General features: G+C 35.8%; 1 protein-coding gene across 1 annotated transcript in view; it reads left to right on the top strand.

The window, feature by feature from the left end:
* Positions 1 to 26,212, top strand: part of TMEM38B (transmembrane protein 38B) — a 67,360-nt gene that overhangs the window by 11,264 nt on the left and 29,884 nt on the right. The window contains exon 2 of the mRNA XM_068552731.1: positions 8,879 to 9,035. Within this exon, the coding sequence (XP_068408832.1) occupies positions 8,879 to 9,035 (157 nt within the window). The remainder of the gene's footprint in view (positions 1 to 8,878; positions 9,036 to 26,212) is intronic.

Raw genomic sequence — 26,212 nt, 5'->3', positions numbered from 1 at the left:
AGCTCCCTCCCTGAGTTGCAGTTCCTATCTCTATTCTTTTGTCTCTGTTTTTTCTTTTTTCTTTTACCCTACCCAGGCAGGTGGGGAGTTTCTTGCCTTTTGGGAAGCCTGAGGTCTTCTGCCAGCGTTCAGTTGGTGTTCTGTAGGAGTTGTTCCACACGTACATGTATTTTTAATGTACTTGTTGGGAGGAATGTGATCTCCACGTCTTACTCCTCCGCCATCTTGAAGGTCCTCTCTTTAATATTTTTTAAGCTAAAGGAAAGTTAGAATATTTGAGTGACCTGACAAAACATTGATCAGGGAGTGTGCTGTAGTAGAAAGCGTTCATAAAGTCAGAAGTCAGAAGACCAGTGTTTAGTTCAAACTCTACCACTAACTAGGTAGCTTGGGATAAGAACTTAAAACTCAATATTTATGCAGTGAGTGAGGTGGACCAGAACACCAGCTGAGCAGTGTCCCCTCTCCAGGAGTCTTCAGTTTAGACTCTAAAGAGCTGTTCCTCCAAGCTTCTAAGTTTTAATAATTTCAGCCTATCCTTTGTTCCTCCAGGAGTGGTAACAGCTTTCTACAGTTGATACTTCTGTGACTCCATAGTACTTTTTACTTTTTCAATAATCTAGTTAACAATTTTATAGCTGCTTACTTCTTTATATTAAATCCTTTCTGTTAATAAAACTTTGTATTTTCTGTTTCCTGACTGGACTCTGGTACAGAAACCTAGGAGTGGGGTTTAACTACTTGCTTTCTGTTTTTCATATGTAATATTAAGATATCTAAAGTGCTGGCTGTTTCCTGTCCATAGATCTAGTCAGTATAATGCCTTCAGTGTGGCAGGGCAGTGTGATGTTCTGTGGACTCAATATGATCAAAATCTCTGTGGACTTTTTTGGAGAACAGGAGAGTTGACATAGATCTGAGGCAAGACTGTGATAGCGTACTGTTAAACCTGCCAGGTAAAAGCAAAGTGTTTCTGGGATTCTTTGCAAATTAATATGGAGAAAAAAGCATTTCTTTACTAGGTTACAGAGGTTAACGCTAATTTGTTCTAGTAGAAATACTATGTTTTGAATACCAGCTGCAGTTGGAGTCATTACCGGTCTACATTTAAGATAGTTCACGATTATTTTTCAAGGTCCATCTGCTTTACATATAGCCCAAACAAGCAAGTTAAGTGGAATGTGATAGCTATCATCATCTTTCATCTTTCATGTTTTTGGTTATGGTAGTCATCTCTGTAATACTGCTTTGTAAAAATATCTTGGTGAGGAGAAGAAACTCTAGGGGCTTCTACCTGATCATTCCTATCATAATGATTCTTATTCCAAGGATCAGAGAATCAATATGCAGAGTGTGCCAGTTGCTAAGTATGTCTAGTCTAGTTATACATTAAGGAACTGGGGAAATAACCACAGCCGTGGATTTACTTGTCCCACTATGATTCATACTTGATATAAAACTCCTTGAATTGTGTCACAGATAATCTCTAAGCCATTGGTGCCTACATGATTATTTTAAAATATTTTGATGAAAAAGCATACTTGAGGCATATGAGATAGATTATGTTGTTAATTTTTCTTTTTAAAGAGATAAATCTATAAATGGGAAAGACTAGGGTAAAGGTTTACTAATATGCGATTTAAAAATACTTAACCTCTGGAGATGAGGCTCTAAGAAGGCTAGAGCATTCCCCTGCTTCTTTCTGGAAGTCATATTAACCACCAGCAAGCTGAATGCTAACTGTTTGGAAATAGCTACAGTGTAACTAGTTCTTAAAAATGGAGACACACTGCGGAACTAAAGTAGACTGAGTATATCAAAATAAAGAAGTCATGTGTGCAGTACATTAAAGAATATCTTTCTAGTCTTTGTTTTAACTAAGTCAGTAAAAGTATGTTAAACATAGTCTAATAATTCGTTTGGCCAGAGAATGGGATTATTTTGTGGATGTGATTTTAAATGAATTTAAGGGAGTAGAATGTGACTTTATTTCTCAGCTTTCATTTCATAATGAAAATATTTTGATGTTAAAGTCCCCAGGTGATTATATGTACTTCAAATATCTTATACTTTGAATTAGATCCAGGTCTCGATGTGACAAATTTTGCTAAGGGTTTTGGGGGAAAGAATTCTATTGATAGCGTGTAACAAACATCTTAACTCAAGGTAGGACGGAGAATTTTTTTTCTCTTTTAAATGTCAGTATGTTAAAAATAATGTGTATAAATTAACACAGCTTATTCGTTAGCTAACGGAATACACCTTTGTTTAAAACTGAGAAGAAATTAAAGATATCATATTAACTATTTTTTTCCTACTGAAAATTATTTATGTGCCCTAAAGATATACAGCTGTTTCTGGTTAACTTTCTGTATTTTTTTTTAATATAAATTTTGAAAGCATCATACTTTTATTTATTTGGCCCTGTCTCATGGCATGCCGGATCTTAGTTCCCTGACCAGGGATTAAACCCGCACCCCCCTGTGGTAGACGCACAGAGTCGTAACCACTGGACCACCAGGAAAGTCCCTGCGTGAAAATAATTTAACTTCACATTAAACTAACTGGTGCCAGTATGATATATACAAAGGAACATCATACCCAAAGAACTTTGTCATAAGATTGCCTCATGCTGGAAAATGTGTTATGGTAGTGTGTGTACTGAAGAAAGCTTTAAAGAAAGGCCTGTTTGAGTTAGAGAAATATTTCTGGCTGACATAATTTTGAAAATCAGGCAAAAAAGACTGGTATGAGAGAGACCCTCCCTTCAACTCTGTTCTTTTCCTTTCTTTTTTGGTCTAATAAAATCTTAGTTTCATTGATTTAAGACTGTTGGGGTTATGAGTACCTTTTCAGTGCCATAATGTGTCATTCTCATCCCAGCTTTGCAGTAAGAACTCAAAAGAATTATATCTTGGGCTCAGACAGTTGAGTCAGAAGCAGCCCAAGGGTTGCATTCTCCTTGCCTCTTTTCTCTCTTGTCAGTGATCAATCCATTCAGCACACAAATCAACAGAGTGTCTGACATGTACTAGGTAGTAAATATGTATTTTTATGTATATTCTCTTATTTTAAGTTCTTATAAGTTATGTATTCTCATTTTATGAAACTTGAAGTTTAAGCCAAGAGAGGTTAGAGGTCCTACAAAGAGTCACAAAACTGGTACGTAATCACAGTTATCTCTGTGACTTGTGATAAAACTAAGGGAAATTAATGGTAGTAAAATTGTCATACTTACACTCTTGAAATATTGCACATATATTTTTCTGTTGTACAATAAACATCTGTAGAGCATCTACTTTATACTAAAGTTTCTTAGAGTCTCAAGGGGTATCAGTCTTATAGTGGAGCTAACACTTGTGAACAAAAACTAGAAAATGATATATTTTAAGAGGAAAGGGTAAAATACCGTGGAAGTTGAGGGAAAAGGAAAGTTACTTTGACAGACTTAATCGGAAATGCATATTACATGAGTGAATAATTTGTGTGAAAGCATCAAATTTAGTAAATTTGATTTGGATTGTTTTAATGGTCAAAGGAAAACTTTTTTGGTATATTTGAATTTGCCTAAGCCAAATTGTTGTGTCAGATGGATGATAGTAATGCTAAATCTTCCATTAGAACAACCCTAAGGGATACAGAGGATACAGACATATTCCCTAATTGTATATTTACCAGAAGTAATGAATTACTTTGGAATGTGTCTTCATAGTAACTGTGTAATGATGGGCCCATTGTAGCTCTCATTCAGTTAGAGCTCCCATTTCCAGAATGTGTGTGCAGAGCTAACCAGGGTATGGCCTGAGAGAGAGAGAGGGACACACCCACACCCACACAGACAAACACACACACACGAGGACAAGGTTGGGGGAGAAGAAGGCCTTGAGGGGGAAAAGGGGTGTGCATGTGTAAATAAGCACAGAAAAAGAAGTCTGGAAGTTGTCACCCTACAGAAAATGAATGTGATTGAAGGGTAGAAGTAGAGAGGAAAGGGTAATTTTCTTTTTTTTTTCTATTTACTTCTATAATAGTTGTTGCTTACTATTTTTTTTTTTTTTTAAGATGTGGGAAAGCAGTTACCTTGTTCACTTCACACAGAGAGTAAGTGCTGGAGCCATGATTTATACCTCGGCAATTAAGCTCCAGAGTCTGGACTCTTAAGCACTCTGTATTGCCTCTCAATGTGAGAATGGCTCAGTAAGGTGGCTAGTGTCCACTGACTAAAAGAAAAGATCATATTCATATATTATGCTGACTAGCCAATGTTCTAAACAGTCATCATCGTACAGGGCAATACTGAACAGTGCCCGTATACATATTTTGATGGATAGCAATATATATGTGTAGAGAGAGACATAGTGGTGTCACATCTTACATAGGGGTTTGGCTCTATAAAGACAGCATGGCCATGTATCATCAAAATAACTCTTGAATAATTCTTAAGTTTAGGGGAAGTTGCTGCACTGGAGATAGACATCCTGTTTTTTAGTAAGTTTTTCAAAACTAGTTTTTCTTCCATATTGATACAGGTCACCATTTCTTGAGTTATCACCAGATGCATACCATTAAACCTTGGCATCACTTCATTTGACGATATATACACACCATCGAAAATTTACGTCTTCCAACTCATGTTCACTCCTGGGCACATTTTATTGTGTGGAATGGTGGGTTGCAATATTTAAATTTTTATCTCTCTCTTTTTTTTTTTTTCCCATGAGCACATAGAGATGAATTCCCATGTTAGTACAAGTATGACGATATTACCCTACTGAATTCACACATACATTTGTATAGTTTGTTTTGTTGTTTGTTTTTGCATAAAAGGGCCTCTCCCTAAGAGGTAATAACAGTTAACAGTTTGGCTGGGTATTCTTGCAGACCTTCTTTTATGCATTAGCTGCATGTGTACGTACCTATAGAAATATGTAGTTTTCTGTTTTCCCCCTGTAAATGATTTCTTACTGTACATATTCATATAAATACGGTTTTCTTTTTGTCATGTCAGTGCATGTAAAGCTGCTACATTGTTTTGAATCGATGCATTGTATTCCTCAGATTGGTTATGACATAATTTGCTAAATTTTAATTTAATTATACAATTAACAAACACTTTATTTTAAAGAATTCAGATATAATTAAATAATATAATCAATATAATTAAATAAATCTAAAGCCCCTTTGACCATCTTCCCTATGCCTAAGCTTCTCTCAGGAGATAATAACAGTTAACATTTTGGTGTATTGCAGACCCTTTACTGTGCATTCCATGTAAATGTATGTACCTGTAGAAATGAATAGTGTTTTCATTTTTGCCCATAAATAATTACATGCTGTAATTTTTTTCAACATGATTGTGTTTGGTTTCTTGTTTTTACTCAACAGCATGTCTTGGGGATCTTCCCATGTTGATGTTGATCTACCACACTCTTGAATTGCTCTTGTATGGTATTCCATAGTACAAGTGATCATGGTTTAACTGTTCCTCTGATGATGGTCGTTTAGATTGTTTTCATTTTTTTCACAGCATTGTAAACAACACTGCTTTAATACTCTTGTATGACACTCCTTGGGCACTTGAGTCAATTTTAAATTTAAAATTTTAATTGATAACTGCCAAATTGTTTTTCAAAATGGCTTTACTTGTTTTCTCACAAGAGTATGTGAATTTCTTCACACCTTTGATAATTTATTAATATTCAGCTGTAAATTATTTTGCCAATTGAAGGTGTATGAAATAACATATTTTTAAAATTTCTTTTTCCTTGATTACTGATGAGTTGAGGACTTTCCTTTGTTTAGTTTTTTGGTATATTTATTAGTCATTTATAGTTTCTGCTTTGTGACTTGCCCATTTTTCTGTTGTGTTTGTTGTCTTTTTCTATTGATTTGTTGGAATTTGCCTTATTGGTTAAAAAAAATTTTATCCCAGTCTTTTGTTATGTAGAAGTTTTGAATTTTGATGATGTCAAACTTGTAAATCTTTTCCTTTATGGCTTTTTTCTGTTCTTAGATTGCTAGATTTTTTAAAGGGGAATGTTGAATTTTTATCAAATGACCTTTTACTTTCTGTCTAAAGGAGTGATCATAATAATTTGTTAGTATAGGGCATAATTTTTTTTTTAAAGGTAACAAACTTGTATACCGAGGTAGGTACTTTTTTTTTTTTTTTAATGTGACTTTATTTGGAAATAGCGTCTTTTTAAAAAAAATGTATTTATTTAATTTATTTATTTTTGGCTGTGTTGGGTCCTCATTGCTGCACGGGCTTTCTCCGGTTGCCGTGAGCGGGGACCACTCTTCGTTGTGGTGCTCGGGCTTCTCATTGTGGTGGCTTCTCTTGTTGTGGAGCATGGGCTCTAGCAGCGTGGGCTCAGTAGTTGTGGCTCACAGGCTCTAGAGCGCAGGCTCAGTAGTTGTGGCGCACGGGCTTAGTTTCTCCGCGGCATGTGGGATCTTCCCGGACCAGGGCTTGAACCCATGTCCCCTGCACTGGCAGGCGGACCCTTAACCACTGTGCCACCAGGGAAGCCCTATAGTGAATGATTTTAATGAATTTCTAACTATTGAACCTTCCTTAAATTCTTTGAATAAAATCTACTTGGTTATGATATATTATCCTTTTGAAAAACTAGATTTCAATTTGTTATTGATGTATTTGTGCACCATACTCATAAGTTAGAATTATAATGTATCTTCTTCCTCTCTTTTTTCTTCCCTCCCTCTTTTCCCTCCTCCCTTCCTCCCTGACTCTTTCCCTTCCTCCTTCCCCTCTCCTTCTCTCTTCTTTCTTTTCTCTATAATTTTTTATGCTGCAGTTGTGTTGTTTATAGACTGATTTAAGTTTTTCTAAACTCTATAATGGTTATATAACATAAAAATGAGTAATCAAAAATTATTTGGTAAATGTTTTGCATAAATTTATCTGGGTCTAGCACCTTTCTTAGGATAGATAGATCTTGGATTACCCTCTAACTTTTTTCCATAGTTATTTGTTTGTTCAAGTTTCTACCTGTTCGTAAGGGAATTTTGCTAATATATCGTTTTTTAGGAAAATTGTCCACTTCAACTATATCTTCACATTTATTAGATTAAATGCATGTTTTCTTATAATAAAAAAAACTCTAAAATTATTTCCTTTTTTTTCTTTTTTGCTTCTAATATTATGTATTATTTTCATTCCTTCCCCTCTCCCCTCCATTTTTCAGACTTGCTGAAGAATGTTCTGTTTTATTGGTCTTTTCCAAGAAAAGCTTTGGGTTGGCTTTATTGATTGCCTATCTCTATGTGCCTGTTTTAGCATCTAATTAGTTTCTACTTTCATTTTTACAGTTTGCTTCTGTTTCTCTGGCTGGGTTAAAAAAATTTTTTTTTTGTACTTTTTCCTTTAATAATTTCACTTACAGAAGAGTTGCCAGACTAGGTCAAGGAACTTCTATATACTTTACCCAGAATCACCAACTACTGACATTTTGCCCCATTTATTTTATTTTTTTCCCAGCTTTATTGACATATAGTTGACAAAATTATATATATTTAAAGTGTGCAATGTGATGATTTGATATACAAATACATTGTGATTACCACAATCAAGTTAATTAGCACGTTCATCAACTCACAGTTACCTTTTGTGTGTGTGCGTGCGTGTGTGTGTGTGTGGTGACAACACTTAAAAATCTACTCTCAACAAATTTTAAGTATATAAGATAGTATTATACAGTATTATTAACTAGTCATTGTGCTGTACATCAGATCCCAAGAACTTATTCATCTTATAACTAGAAGTTTGTACTTTACCATTTCTCTGAATGTTTTTGTCTATGCATAGTATTTTTTCAGAACCACTTGAGTGTGAATTGGAGACATTTTGCCCAGTTACTTCTGATTACTTAAGTGTGTTAATTTTAAGAACCACATTACAGTTATCAAAATCAGGAAGTTTAACAGTGATACAATACTGTAATCAAAGCCACAATCCATACTGAGATTTCATCAGTTGTCCAAAAAGGTCTTTTATAGATGTTCTTTCTCACTTGGGGATGTGATCTAGGAAATGTGTTGCATTTAGTTGTCTCTTTAATGTCATTTAATCTGGAACATTCCATCAGCCTTTTTTGTGTGTGTTCCTTGACCTTGACATTGTTAAAATATAGGCTAGGTGTTTGTTGTTGTTTTTTTCAGAATAACCCTCAATTTGAGTGTGTATAATTAAATTAGTTCAGGTTATACATTTTGGTAGAAATACTACGGAAGTGATGATGTGGTCTTAGTGCATAATATCAGGAATCACCTGATATTGTTTGTTTACAGTGATGTCTGCAAGGTTTGTCCACTCTGAAGTTATTACTTCCCTCTGTAATTAATAAATAATTTGTTAGGAGACATTTGAGATGATGTAAATACCTGTTCCTCATCAGCCTTTCACCTCTGGGTTTATTTTGTTATTCTATTTCAAGCCTGTCATATTGAAATTTTAGTTTATTTATTTCAGGCTTTATTTTCTTACGTACTTAAGATTATAAATTTTTCTTAATATATCACTTTGACATATTAACTGGCATACTTACAGTAGGGTTGGGAATGAAAGGAGACAGTAGTTGGGGAGATTGTCTATAATAATGTACTACTAGGAAACTGGCAATAAGATCCTGAACAGAGTATTTTAGAGTTGCCCCAAGTCACCCATGTCTTAACAAAATATTTCCAGTGTTGATTTAAAGAACAAAAGATATGTTTTATGATGATCATGATTGTCACACTTCTGAGTATGTTCTAGAAAATTATGAAATTAAGAAGTGTGTTTCTTTAGTGCCACTGGTACCTCAGGACTTGTTTAATATACAGTATCTCAGATGACATATTTACTTTATCATTTCAGGAGCAGCGGCGATGGCATGGAAGAATCCTCTGTCAAGCTGGTTTACTGCTATGCTCCACTGCTTTGGTGGAGGAATTTTATCTTGTGTACTGCTTGCGGAGCCTCCATTGAGGTTTCTTGCAAACAACACTAATATATTACTGGCATCTTCAATCTGGTAAGCTGCCATTGTGGTGAACTATGAGACATATAAAAAATTGTTCTGTAACTTGTTAGTAAATGGAATTTTTTTCTTAAAAAAATATTTTATGTTCTTAAAAGTTAATGCATGTGCAAGGGAAGGAACCCAAATAATGCCAAAGGTTTTAAGTGCAAAGTATGTCTCTTTCTCACCCTTCTCCCTTATCCTCTCCCAGAGGTAGGTATTGTTGTCTCATGTATCTTTAGTGGAAGCATTTCAAATACGAAAGGGCATCAAATATTTGACCCTCAACAGTTGATCTTGTGAACCTAACCTATACACACAGTTATACAACATGATAATCAAGAATGTGACCAACTACACAAAAAGTGCAAGCGATTATGATATTTATGGTAATTGTTTTTGGTAATTGTCATACTATCTGATTTTTCAGAGCCTTATGAAATTTAACATTAATTTTATTTTGAATTTAGTTTTGAAGTGAAGAAAAAAATGTTAGTAGGAATTGCTTTGGATTCTTGCAAGTTCAGCTTCAGTTATCTTTAAGAGGAATGATACATCAAGTTAAAAAAAAAGTGTAATACAAATCAGAGAGCTTTGTTATACCTAAAGCAAAAACCGTGCTTTTGATTAGAAACCATAGCAATGAAATACGTAACATTAGGAGCACTTGAAGTTAATTTTTATTGTGATAATTTTAAATGAATATGTAACCAGTCATAAAAGGGAATATTATAAATAGTAGTAGCAGTGGTACAAATAGTGGAAACTAGTGGCAGTAGAAACTATTAAGAGTAGAACAATAAATTTGATAGCTAATATTTATTGAGTTATTACCATATGTCAGCTAAATTCTTTATATTCATTGTCATGTTTAATCACCAGAGTCCAATGAAGTAGCTATTATTATTTCCATTTGAAAAATGAGAAAACTGAGGCATAGAGGAAGTTTGCTGAAATTTTCGTATTTAGTAAGTGATTGAGCTAGGATCCAAAACCAGGAAGTTTCACTTTAGAGCCTTGCCACTTAACAGCCACTGTCTCTCATTGATTTGTTTAACCATCTCTTAAAGTATATTCTTCCAGTTGCTATGTGTTTTAAAACACTTTCTCAAGGACTTCTATTTCTATAGCAATATTTTAAAAGGATATTAACATTTTGGAGAATTTTTTTTATGTGTGTAGATGCTTAAACTATATGAAAAGTAGGATATCCAGAATCTGACACTTTTCGTCACTCCCACTTCTGCTCCTGTGTACTAACTACCACTATTGCTTGGACAGTTGCAGTAGCTTCCTAAGTGGGCTAGCTGCTTCTTTCATTATCCCCCTGAGTCTTTTCTTCACATAGTAGATAAAGTGATTATTTTAAAATGTTAGAACATATTACTCCTATGCTCAATAGTTTCTTATCTTACTAAGAGGAAAATTCAAAACTCTTAACGTAGCCTATAAGACCCTATAAAATCTTCCCTTCCACTCTCTTTGTTGTAATGTCTTTATACTGTACGCCTGCTCAGTCTGCGCTAGCCACGTTGGCTTTGCCATTTCTTGAACACAAAGATGTTCTTCTGCCTCAGCGCCTTTGTGCTTGCTCTCTTTGCTCTGTGATGTTCTTTTCCCAGAAGGCTCATATTTTCTTTTCTTGGAGAGATCCTCTCTGAAAAAAACACCTCCTCTCCCATGACTATCATATCATACTTCTTTTTTTTTCCCTAGATTTATTACTGTCTGATGTGTTGTCTGTTTATTTCTTCTCATGTTGGTTTGTCTCACTCCACTAGAATAACAGCCTATCAGAGAAGGGACTTTGTTTTGTTAACTGTGTGCCAAGTATTGTTCTAAGTTCAGTAAGTACATTGCTAAAGGAACGGACAGCTTGTGTTCTGTTATATGGGAGTTCTATAATTAGTAGCAAGAAATTACAGATCTTGGTTAGCGATACACTAAATGAAATAAAAGTGCTTGTCTGTAAATATATACTTCCTTGGCTGGAACAAAAAGATATGTTAGAAATGGAAAATAAGTGCATTTTTATGTAGTGAATTAATAGTATAGTATTTAATTATTTGATAACTTGAGATCTTTTATTATGCCCATTTTACATAAGAGGAAATTGAGGCTTGAAGAGTTGGTAAATGACAGGGTCTGGATTTCAACTTAGCATGATCTTAACCAAGAAGAGTTTTCATTATGAACAATATGTGTTTTTTAATTTAAAAGTTTTAATTAATATTGGGTAGGTACAAAGGAACATTTATAAAAATATGCAGAGTATAAAGAATTATGATATAATAAAAACTTGTATATCCATCATTTAGTTTAAGAAAAAAATTGCCACTTACAAAAATATTTTATTATAAAGTGAAAATTCAGAAAACCACAAAAACCAAATATATAGCCTAGTGAATTATTGTTAAGTATATCCTTGAAACCATGACCCAAGTCAAGAAATAAAGCTTTGTCATATATCCCAGAAGTTCCTTCTGGGTGTCATATTCCAATCACAACCCCCTTCCCACCTTAATCAGTACGATAACACACTATTATCCTGACTTTTATGGTAATCACTTCTTTGGATATTTTTATAATTTTATCATCCAGATGTTCATCCCAAGACACTATAATTTCGTTATGCCCATTAAAAAATCTAATGTCTCTCTTATTTTATAGGTTCCCCTTCCATTCCTTTTTTCCCTTATAGTTTATCTCTTGAAGAACCAGAGTCATTTGACATGTAGACTTTTCCGTAGTCATGAGTTTGTTGATTGCATTCTCATGGTGCAGATCATTATATTCTCTGTTCTCTGTGTTTCCTGACAATTGGCAGATGGATCCAGAATCCAAATCAGATTCAGGTTAGATCCTTTTATTTAGCAAGACCATAAGAGACCCAAAATGTCTGATTAGCTTTCTTTTTGTTGACATTAGCACTCTTACGCTTAATGACTATCGTCTGTTAACTGATGATTACAAAATGGCAATAGTCGAATTCTGTCTTTTCTTCCTGTGTATTAGCTGGAATAGTATTATAAATAAATACTTACTACTAATCATTTATTATTTGTTTACCCAGTTGTATAGTTCATATAGGAAAGGCAGGATAAATACTTGATTCTTTCTCTTTATTTACCAGTTTTCAAGATTATGATTTGGTCCCCTGCTATTCTCCAGAGGTGACCAGTTTTTTTTTTTTGTTTGTTTGTTTAAATTTTTTTTTTTTAGTAAATATGAACTCATGAATTTAAGCATATTTTATGGATTTCAATAAATTGGAATTTTCTCATTATTGAAGCTCAAATTGTTCCTTTGTTGGCCAGTGGGAATTTCTTCAGATTGGCTCTTGAGACTTTGATTAGCATCCTTGCTACTTAATATAAGATTCATCTTGTACTTTCTTCTGGAATTACTCATTTCTCTAAGAAGCTCTGGTTCCTTTTAGTGAGAAATAGTATTTCAAGACCACTATCTGAGCACTAGACATGTTCATTATTCCTGAATTGGTTGTTTCTAGGTCTTTTCAGTGGACAGAGCTAGGAAAAATAAGGATAAAATAACTCATGAGTTCATTTGATATTTCTAATTCAAATTCAAGATCATAGAACTTTTATTTAACTTTTCTCCATTACATATGTATCTTCTTTCTCCCACACTAAGAATTTTGATTCTTAAGGGCACAAGACATGATAGAATTAGGATATTCCAACACTGCTCATTTATTCTGTATTGTTCATGCAATACACAATAGTTTTGAAGTAATAGTAGGAATACCACCACTGATATGATTACTGAAAATATTAACTTTTTGGGTATACACTTGTCGTTCTCTTCCTATTTTTTAAATAGATGTACTATTCTACACTGTCACAGTAATAGCTATTATGTACTATACTCTTCTTACCTTTTTATTCCCGTTTAGCCTTAGTTTTATAACTAACTGTATATTTAATGTTTATCACCAGTCCTTATGTCTGTGTCACTAGTAATTTTGGTTTTCTGAAGGTTTTTCTCTAGTAGGTTCATCTGGAATAGTAGTCCCTGAATTCTCATGTGTTGATAAATTTGTTTGTACCTTTTTACTTGAAAGTCAGTTTTATTGGATATAAAATCATAAGATCATACTTTCTATCTTTGAGTATTTTAAATATGTTACTCAGTTTTCTTGTGTTACAAAGCATTGCTGTGAAAAACTCTGATGATCATTTAATTTTCTTTCCCTTATAAGTCACATGCTCTTCTTTTCTAGATGCCCAAAAGTTTCTTTTCTTTTTTCTTTTCTTTTTTTTTTTTTTTTTATTAACATCTCGTAATTTAAATATTTCTAGGTGTTGGTCATTTGGGGCCTGTCTTCTTAGGTACATGGTCTGTTCTTTTTAGTAGCTACATATGTTTTTTTAAACTGAGAAAGTTATTTTAGTATTTGTACTCCTCTGCTTTGGTTTTCTCCAGGAAGTCCTATTGGCTGTTTTTTTGCCCTTCTTCAATGAACCTTTTTATATCTTTAAATTTTTAAAAAAATATTTTCTTTTTTACCTTCTATTTCTTTGAAGGCACTGTTATTTTATTTCTCTTTGTTTTCCTTCTAGTTTGGTCTTCATTACTAAAATAACTTTTTTTCTTTATCTTTTTATTCTTCCTGAGTATTGTATCTCTAGTTCTCAGTTTTTCTAATTCTGATGTACATTGTTCTTTTATATGTTGTATCGCTTTTCTTAATGTCTTTACCTTGTTTTGAAATAGGAGGTTGCAGTTTTGACCTGTTTTGTGGACCCATTTTCCCGAATACTTTCATTGTAGGGATTTTTTTTCTCTTATAATAAATGTGTATGGGGTTTGACCTTGATACTTTTCTGTTGGTAATTTTTATGTGAAATCAGGTTTCTTGAGCCTTCAAGATAAAGTGGAATTCAGGAAAGATTTTCTGACTTCATAGAGCTCTTGTCCTGTGTCTGTTGTTTTTATGTAGTGTTCAAAAGATGATGACCTGCTTTCTGAGATTTCCTGGGTCTTTTCCCCTTCCCCAGTTTGGTCTAGACCTTCCCCTTCTTTTGTTGTTCTATCCTGCTCAGTTTTGATTCTACATCAGCAGTTTCTTCTTATTATTGGACTTGTTCTAGAAGGGAGCCTGGGTGGATCGTTTTCAAAGTTCACAGGGACTACATTGGTCCAACCCCTTCAGACGTTATCGTGGACCCTTTGTCTCACCTGGTATTGGAAATGTCAGAATCCTTCCAGTTTCAGCTGTTGTTGTTGTTTTCCAGATTGGCCTGCTGTGCTTTCTAGTGAATTCCCATTAGCTATTTTGAAGCTGTTTTGTTCTTAGGTCCATTAGTTGCCACCTTGCTGCTTTCTTCTTCCTGCCAAGCAGTTTAGTTCTATGGATGCTGGTGATGTGCCTTTACCCATTTGCATTTTGGGATTTAAAGGGATACCTTGTCACATAGTTTTGTTGTAAGTGCTATGGATGGGATTTTGGCTTTGCTATCTAGTTGCCCTGTTTTTATGAGGGGATTTGAAGAGATCAAAAATCTAGGCAACTACTGCTGCCACCATCTTCCCAGAACAGTTGCCATTAGTTTTGATGTCCCTGTATGACCCTCCACCCTCAGCCCAATCCCATCTTTTCTCTTCCTTACTCGTAGGTAACAATTACCCTTAATCTTGTACCTTTCATTCCTTTACTTTTCTATGCAGTTCTGACATATATTTTTCTAAATAATATAGTTTTTGAAAATTTTATAAATGGAATCATATGTATGTATTTTTCAGTGACTTGCTTTTTTTGTTCAGCCTCTGTTCCTGAGATTCAGTCTTATTGTGTATGCTTGTAATTTATTACTTTTCACTTCTGTATAGCTTATAAGAATGAATCGTCATCGTATATTCATCCACTTCTCTGTTGACATAGAGTTGTTTCTAGTATTTTTTCTATTACAGTATTGCTAAGAACATGATGTACATGGGTAAGATTTTCTCTTGATATAGCTTAATAGTAGATTTACTGAGTTATAGGGAAAGTGATTTTTAAGCTCTACTAGATAATGAGATATCATTTCCCAAAATGGTTATAATAATTTACATTACCACTGTATTGTACTTAATCTAAGAACTGGACTTTACCAATAACTTATATACTTATATTTCTCTCCCCAATCCCATCTCTCTGCACTTTTTCCACAGTTAACCTCTACCCTGTGTTTATCTTTGTGTTTGTATTTTTTAAAAAGGTGTATATTTTATATATGACTATCTAAACAATAGATTCTTTTAGTTTTGTTTTTGGCCCTATTTTAAAATGGGGTATTATACTCTATATAGTTCTCTAGGACTTTTTCTCATTCAACATTATGTTACTAAGATTCATCTGTGTTTTGCTAGTAGCTATAGTACATTCCTTCTCACTGTTGTATAATCTATTATATTAATAACTGTATTTTATTTATTATTCTGATGAGCATTTTTATTGATTCTAGTTGTTGGGCATTACAAAACAACAAGAGCAGCCACTGATGTAGTACAGACACTTTTCTAAGTGCTTTACATTTATTATCTCATTTAACCTCACAAGAAACTGGTGAGGTAGGCTCTCTATTATTTTCATTTAATAAATGAGGAATCTGAGGCAAGAAGGGTTAAATAACTTGCCCAAGGAATCACAGATATCTAGTAGCTGGAGCCAGCATTCAAACCTAGGCTACCTAGTCCTTTAGTCTGCACTTATGCAGTGTATTGTTTTGGACTTGGGAAATACTGACATTGTCTTTGTGCTCACAGACCCTTAAATATAAAAAATGATGCTTGCTGAAAGACATAGTATAGTTTACTCTTTTCTTTTTTAAGGTTTTATTGTTGAGAACAAATGTGTAATCTTTGCTTCATTTGATTTTAATTTGGGAAATTAAAATGATGTTTGTAATGTACTTTAAACTCTAGCAAGCTAAACTAAGGGAGTATGTGAATGTACTTATTGGCAAGGTCATCTTTAGTGCAGTAGCTCATAGTGCTCACATTTGGAGATTAGCACCATCTACTGGCAAAGGGAAACAATAACTTGGCATGTCATAGTATGTTTAATATTGTTTGGAAGACAGTGTACCCTTTCATAGGATTTTTCTTTTTGAAAACTGTTTCTGGGGGGAAATAAATATTTTGTAATTTTTCTGTGTATTGATTTTTATGCCCCATTTTGTTTTCCTTTAACTTCCAAGTATCAGTTATGTATTGCACATTTGCATAACTGAGACTGCATTTTTATGAGGAAAAATACAACAAAAGGTATAGTTTTATAGGTCTGTCATTCTGTAATAGTCTTTTTCAAAGCATATACATAAAATTATTAATTTGTTAGAGTAGTAAGAGCAAGAGCGAAGCTCTTGTATTGAACTAATATGAACTGTATTAAGCTTACTGTTCTGTTTTAGCCTAGTTAAGTCATACTGTTTTGGTAGTCAGAGGAGGGAAATTAAGGGAGGGTGAAAACACTTCTCAGAGACTAACCGTGGGAAGCTCAACTCTTGGTATTAACCTAAATTCTAATTTCGTCTTTCCTACTTAAACTGGGTTAGCTTTCATTTGTCAGTGAACTCGCATCCTGCTTGTATCCTGTTTTACTTTCTTTTTAACATCTTTATTGGAGTATAATTGATTTACAGTGTTGTGTTAGTTGCTGCTGTATAACAAAGTGAATCAGCTATACATATACTTAATATCCCCATATCCCCTCTCTCTTGCGTCTCCCTCCCATCCTCCCTAACCCACCCCTCTAGGTGGTCACAAAGCACCGAGCTGATCTCCCTGTGCTATGTGGCTGCTTCCCACTAAGTATCTATTTTACATTTGGTAGTGTATATATGTCCATGCTGCTCTCTCACTTCGTCCCAGCTTACCCTTCCCCATCCCCGTGTCCTTAAGTCCATTCTCTATGTCTGGGTCTTTATTCCTGTCCTGCCCCTAGGTTCTTCAGAACCATTTTTTTTTTAGATTCCATATATATGTGTTAGCATACGGTATTTGTTTTTCTCTTTCTGACTTACTTCACTCTATATGACAGACTCTAGGTCCATCCACCTCACTACAAATACCTCAATTTCATTTCTTTTTATGGCTGAGTAATATTCCATTGTATGTATGTGCCACATCTTCTTTATCCATTCATCTGTCGATGGACACTTAGATTGCTTCCATGTCCTGGCTACTGTAAAAAGGGCTGCAGTGAACATTGTGATACGTGTCTCTTTTTGAATTATGGTTTTCTCAAAGTATATGCCCAGTAGTAGGATTGCTGGGTTGTATGTTAGTTCTATTTTTAGTTTCTTAAGGAACCTGCATACTGTTCTCCATAGTGGCTGTATCAACTGACATTCCCACCAACAGTGCAAGAGGGTTCCCTTTTCTCCACACCCTCTCCAGCACTTACTGTTTGTAGATTTTTTGATGATGGCCATTCTGACAGGTGTGAGGTGATACCTCATTGTAGTTTTGATTTGCATTTCTCTAATGATTAGTGATGTTGAGATTCCTTTCATGTGTTTGTTGGCAATCTGTATATCTTCTTTGGAGAAATGTCTGTTTAGGTCTTCTGCCCATTTTTGGGTTGGGTTGCTTGTTTTTTTGATATTGAGCTGCATGATTTGCTTGTATGTTTTGGAGATTAATCCTTTGTCAGTTGCTTCGTTTGCAAATATTTTTTCCCATTCTGAGGGTTGTCTTTTCATCTTCTTTATGTTTTCCTTTGCTGTGCAAAAGCTTTGAAGTTTCATTAGGTCCCATTTGTTTATTTTTGTTTTTATTTCCATTTCTCTAGGAGTTGGGCCAAAAAAGGATCTTGCTGTGATTTATGTCATGGAGTGTTCTGCCTATGTTTTCCTGTAAGAGTTTTATAGTGTCTGGCCTTACATTTAGGTCTTGAATCCATTTTGAGTTTATTTTTGTGTATGGTGTTAGGGAGTGTTCTAATTTCATTCTTTTACATGTAGCTGTCCAGTTTTCCCAGCACCACTTATTGAAGAGTCTGTCTTTTTTCCATTGTATTTTCTTGCCTCCTTTATCAAAGACAAGGTGACCATATGTGCATGGGTTTATCTCTGGACTTTCTATCCTGTTCCATTGATCTATATTTCTGTTTTTGTGCCAGTACCATACTGTCTTGATTACTGTAGCTTTGTAGTATAGTCTGAAGTCAGGGAGCCTGATTCCTACAGCTCCATTTTTCTTTCTCAATATTGCTTTGGCTATTCAGGGTCTTTTGTGTTTCCATACAGATTGTGAAGTTTTTTGTTCTAGTTCTGTAAAAAATGCCATTGGTAGTTTGATAGGGATTGCATTGAATCTGTAGATTGCTTTGGGTAGTATATTCATTTTCACAGTGTTGATTCTTCCATTCCAAGAGCATGGTATGTCTCTCCATCTGTTTCTTTCATCAGTGTCCTGTAGTTTTCTGCATACAGGTTTTTTGTCTCCTTAGGTAGGTTTATTCCTAGGTATTTTATTCTTTTTATTGCAGTGGTAAATGGGAGTGTTTTCTTAATTCTTCTTTCAGATTTTTGTCATTAGTGTATAGGAATGCAAGAGATTTCTGTGCATTAATTTTGTATCCTGCTACTTTACGAACTTCATTGATTAGCTCTAGTAGTTTTCTGGTGGCATCATTATGATTCTGTATGTATAGTATCATGTCATCTGCAAACAGTGACAGTTTTACTTCTTCTTTTCCAATTTGGATTCCTTTTATTTCTATTTCTTCTCTGATTGCTATGGCTAAAACTTCCAAAACTATGTTGAATAATAGTGGTGAGAGTGGGCAACCTTGTCTTGTTCCTGATCTTAGTGGAAATGGTTTTAGTTTTTCACCATTGAGAACGATGTTGGCTGTAGGTTTGTCATATATAGCCTTTATTATGTTGAGGTACGTTGCCTCTATGCCTACTTTCTGGAGGGTTTTTATCATAAATGGGTGTTGAATTTTGTCGAAAGCTTTTTCTGCATCTATTGAGATGATCATATGGTGTTTCTCCTTCAGTTTGTTAATATGGTGTATCATGTTGATTGATTTGCGTATATTGAAGAATCTTTGCATTCCTGGGATAAACCCCACTTGATCATGGTGTATGATCCTTTTAATGTGCTGTTGGATTCTGATTGCTAGTTTTTTGTTGAGGATTTTTACATCTATGTTCATCAGTGATATTGGCCTGTAGTTTTCTTTCTTTGTGACATCTTTGTCTGGTTTTGGTATTAGGTGATGGTGGCCTTGTAGAATGCGTTTGGGAGTGTTCCTCCATCTGCAATATTTTGGAAGAGTTTGAGCAGGATAGGTGTTAGCTCTTCTCTAAATGTTTCATAGAATTCGCCTGTGAAGCCATCTGGTCCTAAGCTTTTGTTTGTTGGAAGATTTTTAGTCACAGTTTCAATTTCAGTGCTTGTGACTGGTCTGTTTATATTTTCTATTTCTTCCTGGTTCAGTCTCGGAAGGTTGTGCTTTTCCAAGAGTTTGCCCATTTCTTCCAGGTTGTCCATTTTATTGGCGTACAGTTGCTTGTAGTAATCTCTCATGGTCCTTTGTATTCCTTCAGTGTCAGTTGTTACTTCTCCGTTTTCATTTGTAATTGTGTTGATTTGAGCCTTTTCCCTTTTTTCTTGAAGAGTCTGGCCAATGGTTTATCAATTTTATCTTCTCAAAGAACCAGCTTTTAGTTTTACTGATCTTTGCTCTTATGTCCTTCATTTCTTTTTCATTTACTTCTGATCTCATTTTTATGATTTCTTTCCTTCTTCTAACTTTGTTTTTTTGTTTGTTCTTCTTTCTCTAATTGCTTTAGGTGTAAGTTTAGGTCATTTATTTGAGATGTTTCTTGCTTCTTGAGGTAGGATTGTATTGCTATAAGCTTCCCTCTTAGAACTGCTTTTGCTGCATCCCATAGGTTTTGGGTCATCGTGTTTTCATTGTCATTTGTTTCTAGGTATTTTTTGATTTCCTTTTTGATTTCTTCAGTGATCTCTTGGTTATTTAGTAGTGTATTGTTTAGCCTCCATGTGTTTGTATTTTTTTACAGGATATTTCCTGTAATTGATATCTAGTCTCATAGCGTTGTGGTCAGAAAAGATACTTGATACGATTTCAATTTTCTTAAGTTTACCAAGGCTTGATTTGTGGCCCAAGATATGATCTATCCTGGAGAATGTTCCATGAGCACTTGAGAAGAGTGTTTACGCTGTTGTTTTTGGATGGAATGTCCTATAAATATCAGTTAAGTCCATCTTGTTTAATGTGTCATTTAAAGCTTGCATTTTCTTATTTATTTTCATTTTGGATGATCTGTCCATTGGTGAAAGTGGGGTGTTAAAGTCTCCTACTATTATTGTGCTACTGTCGATTTCCCCTTTCGTGGCTGTTAGCATTTGCCTTATGTATTGAGATGCTCCTATTCTGGGTTCATACGCATTTACAATTGTTATATCTTCTCCTTGGATTGATCCCTTGATCGTTATGTAGTGTCCTTCTTTGTCTCTTGTAATAGTCTTTGTTTTAAAGTCTATTTTATCTGATATGAGTATCGTTACCCCAGCTTTCTTTTGATTTCCATGCATGGAGTGCATGGAAATGCACTCCATGCATGGAATATCTTTTTCCATCCTCTCACTTTCAGTCTGTATGTGTCCCTAGGTCTGAAGTGGGTCTTTTGTAGACAGTATATATATGGGTCTTGTTTTTGTATCCATTCAGCCAGTCTGTGTCTTTTGTTTGGAGCATTTAAGCCATTTACATTTAAGGTAATTATCTATGTGTGTTCCTATTACCATTTTCTTAATTGTTATGGGTTTGTTATTGTAGGTCTTTTCCGTCTCTTGTGTTTTCTGCCTAGAGAAGTTCCTTTAGCATTTGTTGTAAAGCTGGTTTGGTGGTACTGAATTGTCTTAGCTTTTGCTTGTCTGTAAAGGTTTTAATTTCTCCGTCAAATCTGAATGAGATCCTTGCCTGGTAGAGTAATCTTGGTTGTAGGTTTTTCCCTTTCATCACTTTAAATATGTCCTGCCACTCCCTTCTGGCTTGCAGAGTTTCTGCTGAAAGATCAGCTGTTAACCTTATGGGGATTCCCTTGTACGTTATTGGTTGCTTTTCCCTTGCTGCTTTTAATATTTTTTCTTTGTATTTAATTTTTGATAGTTTGATTAATATGTGTCTTGGCGTGTTTCTCCTTGGATTTATCCTGTATGGAACTTTCTCCGCTTCCTGGACTTAATTGACTATTTCCTTTCCCATATTAGGGAAGTTTTCAACTATAATCTCTTGAAATATTTTCTCAGACCCTTTCTTTTTCTCTTCTTCTTCTGAGAGCCCTATAATTCGAATGTTGGTGCGTTTAATGTTGTCCCAGAGGTCTCTGAGAATGTCCTCAATTCTTTTCATTCTTTTTTCTTTATTCTGCTCTGTGGTAGTTATTTCCACTACTTTATCTTTCAGGTCACTTATCCGTTCTTCTGCCTCAGTTATTCTGCTATTGATTCCTTCTAGAGAATTTTTAACTTCATTTGTTGTATTGTTCATCATTGTTTGTTTGCTCTTTAGTTCTTCTAGGTCCTTGTTAAACGTTTCTTGTATTTTTTCCATTCTATTTCCAAGATTTTGGATCATCTTTACTATTATTACTGTGAATTCTTTTTCAGGTAGACTGCCTATTTCCTCTTCATTTTGTTTGGTCTGGTGGGTTTTTACTTTGCTCCTTCATCTGCTGAGTATTTCTCTGCCTTCTCATTTTGCTTCACTTACTGTGTGTGCGGTCTCCGTTTAGCAGTCTGTGGGTTTGTAGTTGCCGTTGTTTTTGGTGTCTGCCTCCAGTGGGTAAGGTTGGTTCAGTGGGTTGTGTAGGCTTCCTGGTGGAGGGGACTGGTACCTGTGTTCTGGTGGTTGAGGCTGGATTTTGTCTTTCTTGTGTGCAAGACCACGTCCGGTGTTGTGTTTTGGGGTGTCTGTGAACTTATTATGATTTTAGGCAGCCTCTCTGCTAATGGGTGAGGTTGTGTTCCTGTCTTGCTAGTTGTTTGGCATGGGGTGTCCAGCACTGGAGCTTGCTGATCTTTGAGTGGAGCCAGGTCTTTGCATTGAGATGGAGATCTCTTGGAGAGCTTTTGCCGATTGTTATTACGTGGGGCTGGGAGGTCTCTGGTGGTCCAGTGTCCTAAACTTGGCTCTCCCACCTAAGAGGCTTAGGCCTGACACATGGCCAGAACACCAAGACCCTAAAGCAAGCCTCCCACAGAGCTTCCCGAGGATACCTTGTTTACAAGAAAACGGCCGGAGGAAGGGGCAGAGCTGGGACTGCGCATTCCTCTGTCAAACCACCAAGCTGAATTCCTGCATCTTGTTTTAGACTAACTTCTGTTATTTAACACTCTTCTTTGTCATTTTTTTCTCTATGTTAATCACTTAGATTAAGTCACTTAGACTTAAAAATGTATGAGAAATAAATTGCCTTCTCGTTCCATTTCATGTCTGATATGTTCTAGTCCTTCATTTCTGATATGTTTTCTTTAAGCACTTTACAAGTTGAAAGTTCCATAGATGTTACAATTTTAGTTTAAGATGAAATTATAATCTTTACAGAAGGAGGGACATGATGATTTCTTAATGAGTGTTGAGTGAGTCATTGAAGGAATTTTAAAAAGGTGACTTGTGTTATAGAGCAGGAATGGCTATTTAGGGCACCACTGGTCTGATCTGCTTACTTGTAAGTCTACTGAGCACAATAAACAGTTGTTCTTTTGCCCTGTGGCTATTTAACAATTGAAACAAGAACTGTTTTCTGTTTAAAATATTAGTGTATTATAGGTATACTTTAGAAATACAGTAGGTCCCCTACATACAAATGAGTTCAGTTCTGAGAGCTGGTTCTTAAGTGCAACTTGTTTGTAAGTGCAACAAAGTTAGCCTAGGTATGTAACTAACAATTGGCTATATAGTACTGTACTGTAATAGGTGTATAATACTTTTCCACAAATAATACATAAAAAACAAACACAAAAATAAAGAAAACATTTAAAATCTTACAGTACAGTACCTTGAAAAGTACAGTTGTACTGTACAACAGCTGGCATACAGGGGCTGGCACCGAGTGAACAAGCAAGAAGAGTTACCGACTGGAAGAGGGAGAGGAGGTGGGAGATGGCAGAGCTGAAGGATCGTCAGCAATAGGAGACAGAGGGCAAGCTGCAATTTCACTCAGGCCTGACGTTGATGGCACAGGTCCTGGTTCCTTTCTGGATTCAGTTCTATCTACTCTCTTGAAAAAGCAATCCAGTGATGTCTGGGTAAGACTAACAGTGCCTCCTCAGATAAAGAAAATCCCCTTGCCATTTCCTGCGTCATGAATCTCTTCAGTTCTTCAGTTACTTTTTCTTCCTCTTGTCTCTCTTTGTCCTTTCTCTGGGCCTCCAGTTCCATCAGGTCTTCATTAGTAAGCTCCTCATGTTGCATAGCAAGGAGTTCATTGAAGTCGTCCTCTTGGAGATCTAGCGCCAGCTACTTGCTGAGGGTCACTAAGTTGCTGAAGACCTCTTTGGACTCCTCATCCACCTTCTCAAATCCATGAAAATCGTGAACAAACTGTGGGCAAAGGTTCTTCCAAACCCCAGTCATGGTGATGGCCATAACCTCACACCAAGCAAAGTTGATATTTTTTATGACCTTGTAGATGTTATAGTCCTTCCAAGAATGTTGCAGGGTTGTTCCTGATCCATCACTCACCTTTACTGCCTGATGAAAAGTGTGATGTAAATAATATTTCTTGAAAGTTGGTATAACTCCCTGGTCCATAGGGTGGATGAGCAACATAGTATTTGGTGACAGATGCACTACTTTGAGGTTGGGATGAAAGTCATCCATGAATGGGGGGTGGCCCGGAGCAGCAAAAGAATGTTGAATGGGATGTCCTTTGCCAAGCAATATTTCTCTACCTCTGGGCTAAGGTGCCAGAAAAACCAGTCCTGGAAAAATGGCCTGTGTAACTCAGGCTTAGGGTTATTACTCTTCCACACAACAGGAAGAGAGCCCTTGGCTATGTGTTTAAGGGTTCTTGGGTTCTCTGAATGGTAAACTAAGAGAGGCTTCAGCTTCATATCGCCGGAAGCATTGCCACCAAACAACAGAGTTGGCCTATACTTTGCTGCTTTATAGCCTGACATCAACTCTTCCTCCTTACTGAGGTAACTTCAGTTTGGCATCCTCTTCCAGTACAGTCCTGTCTCATCCACATTAAAAACCTGCTTGGGTAAATATGCACCTTCATCAAAAATTTCTTGAAGTGTTTCAGGAAATTCTCGGGCAGCTACCGTATCTGCACTTGCTGCCTCGCCACTTACTTTTACGTTGTGAAGGTTGGCTCTGCCTTAAACTGATGAAACCAGCCATGGCTGGCATTAAAAGGTGTGCCCTCTGATTCTTCACCATGTTTCTTCTTCAAGTCTTCATGATGGCTTTTAGCTTTCTCTTGAATCAGCATTAAGCTGAGCGGGACTCGACGCTGATGCTGATCCTGCATCCACACACTGAGAAGTTTCTCCATCTCCTCCATCACTTTTCCACGCTTCTTCGATATTATCGTCGACATCTTCGGCACAGCAGACTTCGTGTGACATGATCTGTCCTTGTTCTTTACAATCATGCCGATGGTTGAACGATTCGTGTTATAAGAACCAACGACATCTACCATCTTTTCGCCTCACTCCACTCAATTGTTTTATTTTTGTTTCCGTCCTTATTGCTTGGCTCTTCTTAGCAGTACCAGCTACATCACTGCTGCTTTTAACGCTTGCTCCCGGATATCCTGGGCTTGAAATAAAGATACTGTACTACTGTACTCTATACAGTACTGTGCAGTAAATTACACAGAACACAACCACTTGTAGAGGACGTATGCATGCGACAATGTGTGCCAGACACGTGAACTACCTTATGTGATTGGACATGGGAACGCACGTTCACATCTTTGAAAGTTCGCAACTTGAAGGTTCAGATGTAGGGGACTTACTGTATCTGATTGATGCAATAAAGACTTATTTATTAGCAATAGCAATAATTACAAATTTTAGACCATATGCCATAATGTCACATAGTTGAATATAAAAAGTCCAAGATTGGGACTTCCCTGGTGGTCCAGTGGTTAAGACTCTGTGCTTCCACTGCAGGGGGCACGGGGTTTAACCCTAGTTGGAGAACTAAGATCCCGCATGCCCCGTGACACAGCCAAAAAAAAAAAAAGAAGTCCAAGATTGCTCTTGTAATAATGTAGCCTTTTAACTCATGTTGAAGATAGTCTTGGTGTAGAGAATGAAAATGGGGTCGTTTGTATTATTTTTGTTTTGTTGTTTTTTTGTTTGAGTATTTTGAGCATTCATTGCTGCTAAAGTGAAACCAGATCTCCCTGTCTTAATCTAATCTAGAGTGGATACCAAAATATTTTTATTTTATTTAAAAATACATTTAAAAATTGCTTAGGCGTAACTCTTTTTTTTTGCCCCTGGCACCTAGCCAACTTCCTGGAAATTTGTTCCATATTTAAAGAGAGACTTGTATAGAGGCTTTCAAAATGTTATATGAACATTAAAGATTTTATATAATACCAGTCATTTTTGAAAAGCTTTTTACTACTTTTAGATAATTTATTCCTTTGTCTCAAACTCTTTAATTATCAAATGATTCTTTGATTTGATATATTTTGTTTTGCCTCCTGCTAATTTTTAAACTGCTAATAAATGATTTAACTCAAGCCTACTGTTTTTTTAAAAATACATTTATTTATTTATTTATTTATTTTTGGCTGCATAGGGTCTTCATTGCTGCGCATGGGCTTTCTCTAGTTGTGCTGAGCAGTGGCTACTCTTCGTTGTGGTGCGTGGGCTTCTCATTGTGGTGGCTTCTCTTGTTGCGGAGCACAGCCTCTAGGCCCGCAGGCTTCAGTAGTTGTGGCATGTGGGCTCAGTAGTTGTGGCTCGTGGGCTCTAGAGTGCAGGCTCAGTAGTTGTGGCACATAGGTTTAGTTTCTCCGTGGCATGTGGGATCTTCCGGGACCAGTGCTCGAACCCGTGTCCCCTGCATTGGCAGGCGGATTCTTAACCACTGTGCCTCCAGGGAAGTCCAGGGCTACTTTTTATTATGCTGAGTTTCAGGGGGTAACAAGATGAATGATTCCTGCCATCTA

This window comes from Eschrichtius robustus, chromosome 10, assembly GCF_028021215.1.
Source record: "Eschrichtius robustus isolate mEscRob2 chromosome 10, mEscRob2.pri, whole genome shotgun sequence".
Taxonomy (NCBI): Eukaryota; Metazoa; Chordata; class Mammalia; order Artiodactyla; family Eschrichtiidae; genus Eschrichtius; species Eschrichtius robustus.
This window is presented reverse-complemented; position numbering and strand designations above follow the sequence as displayed.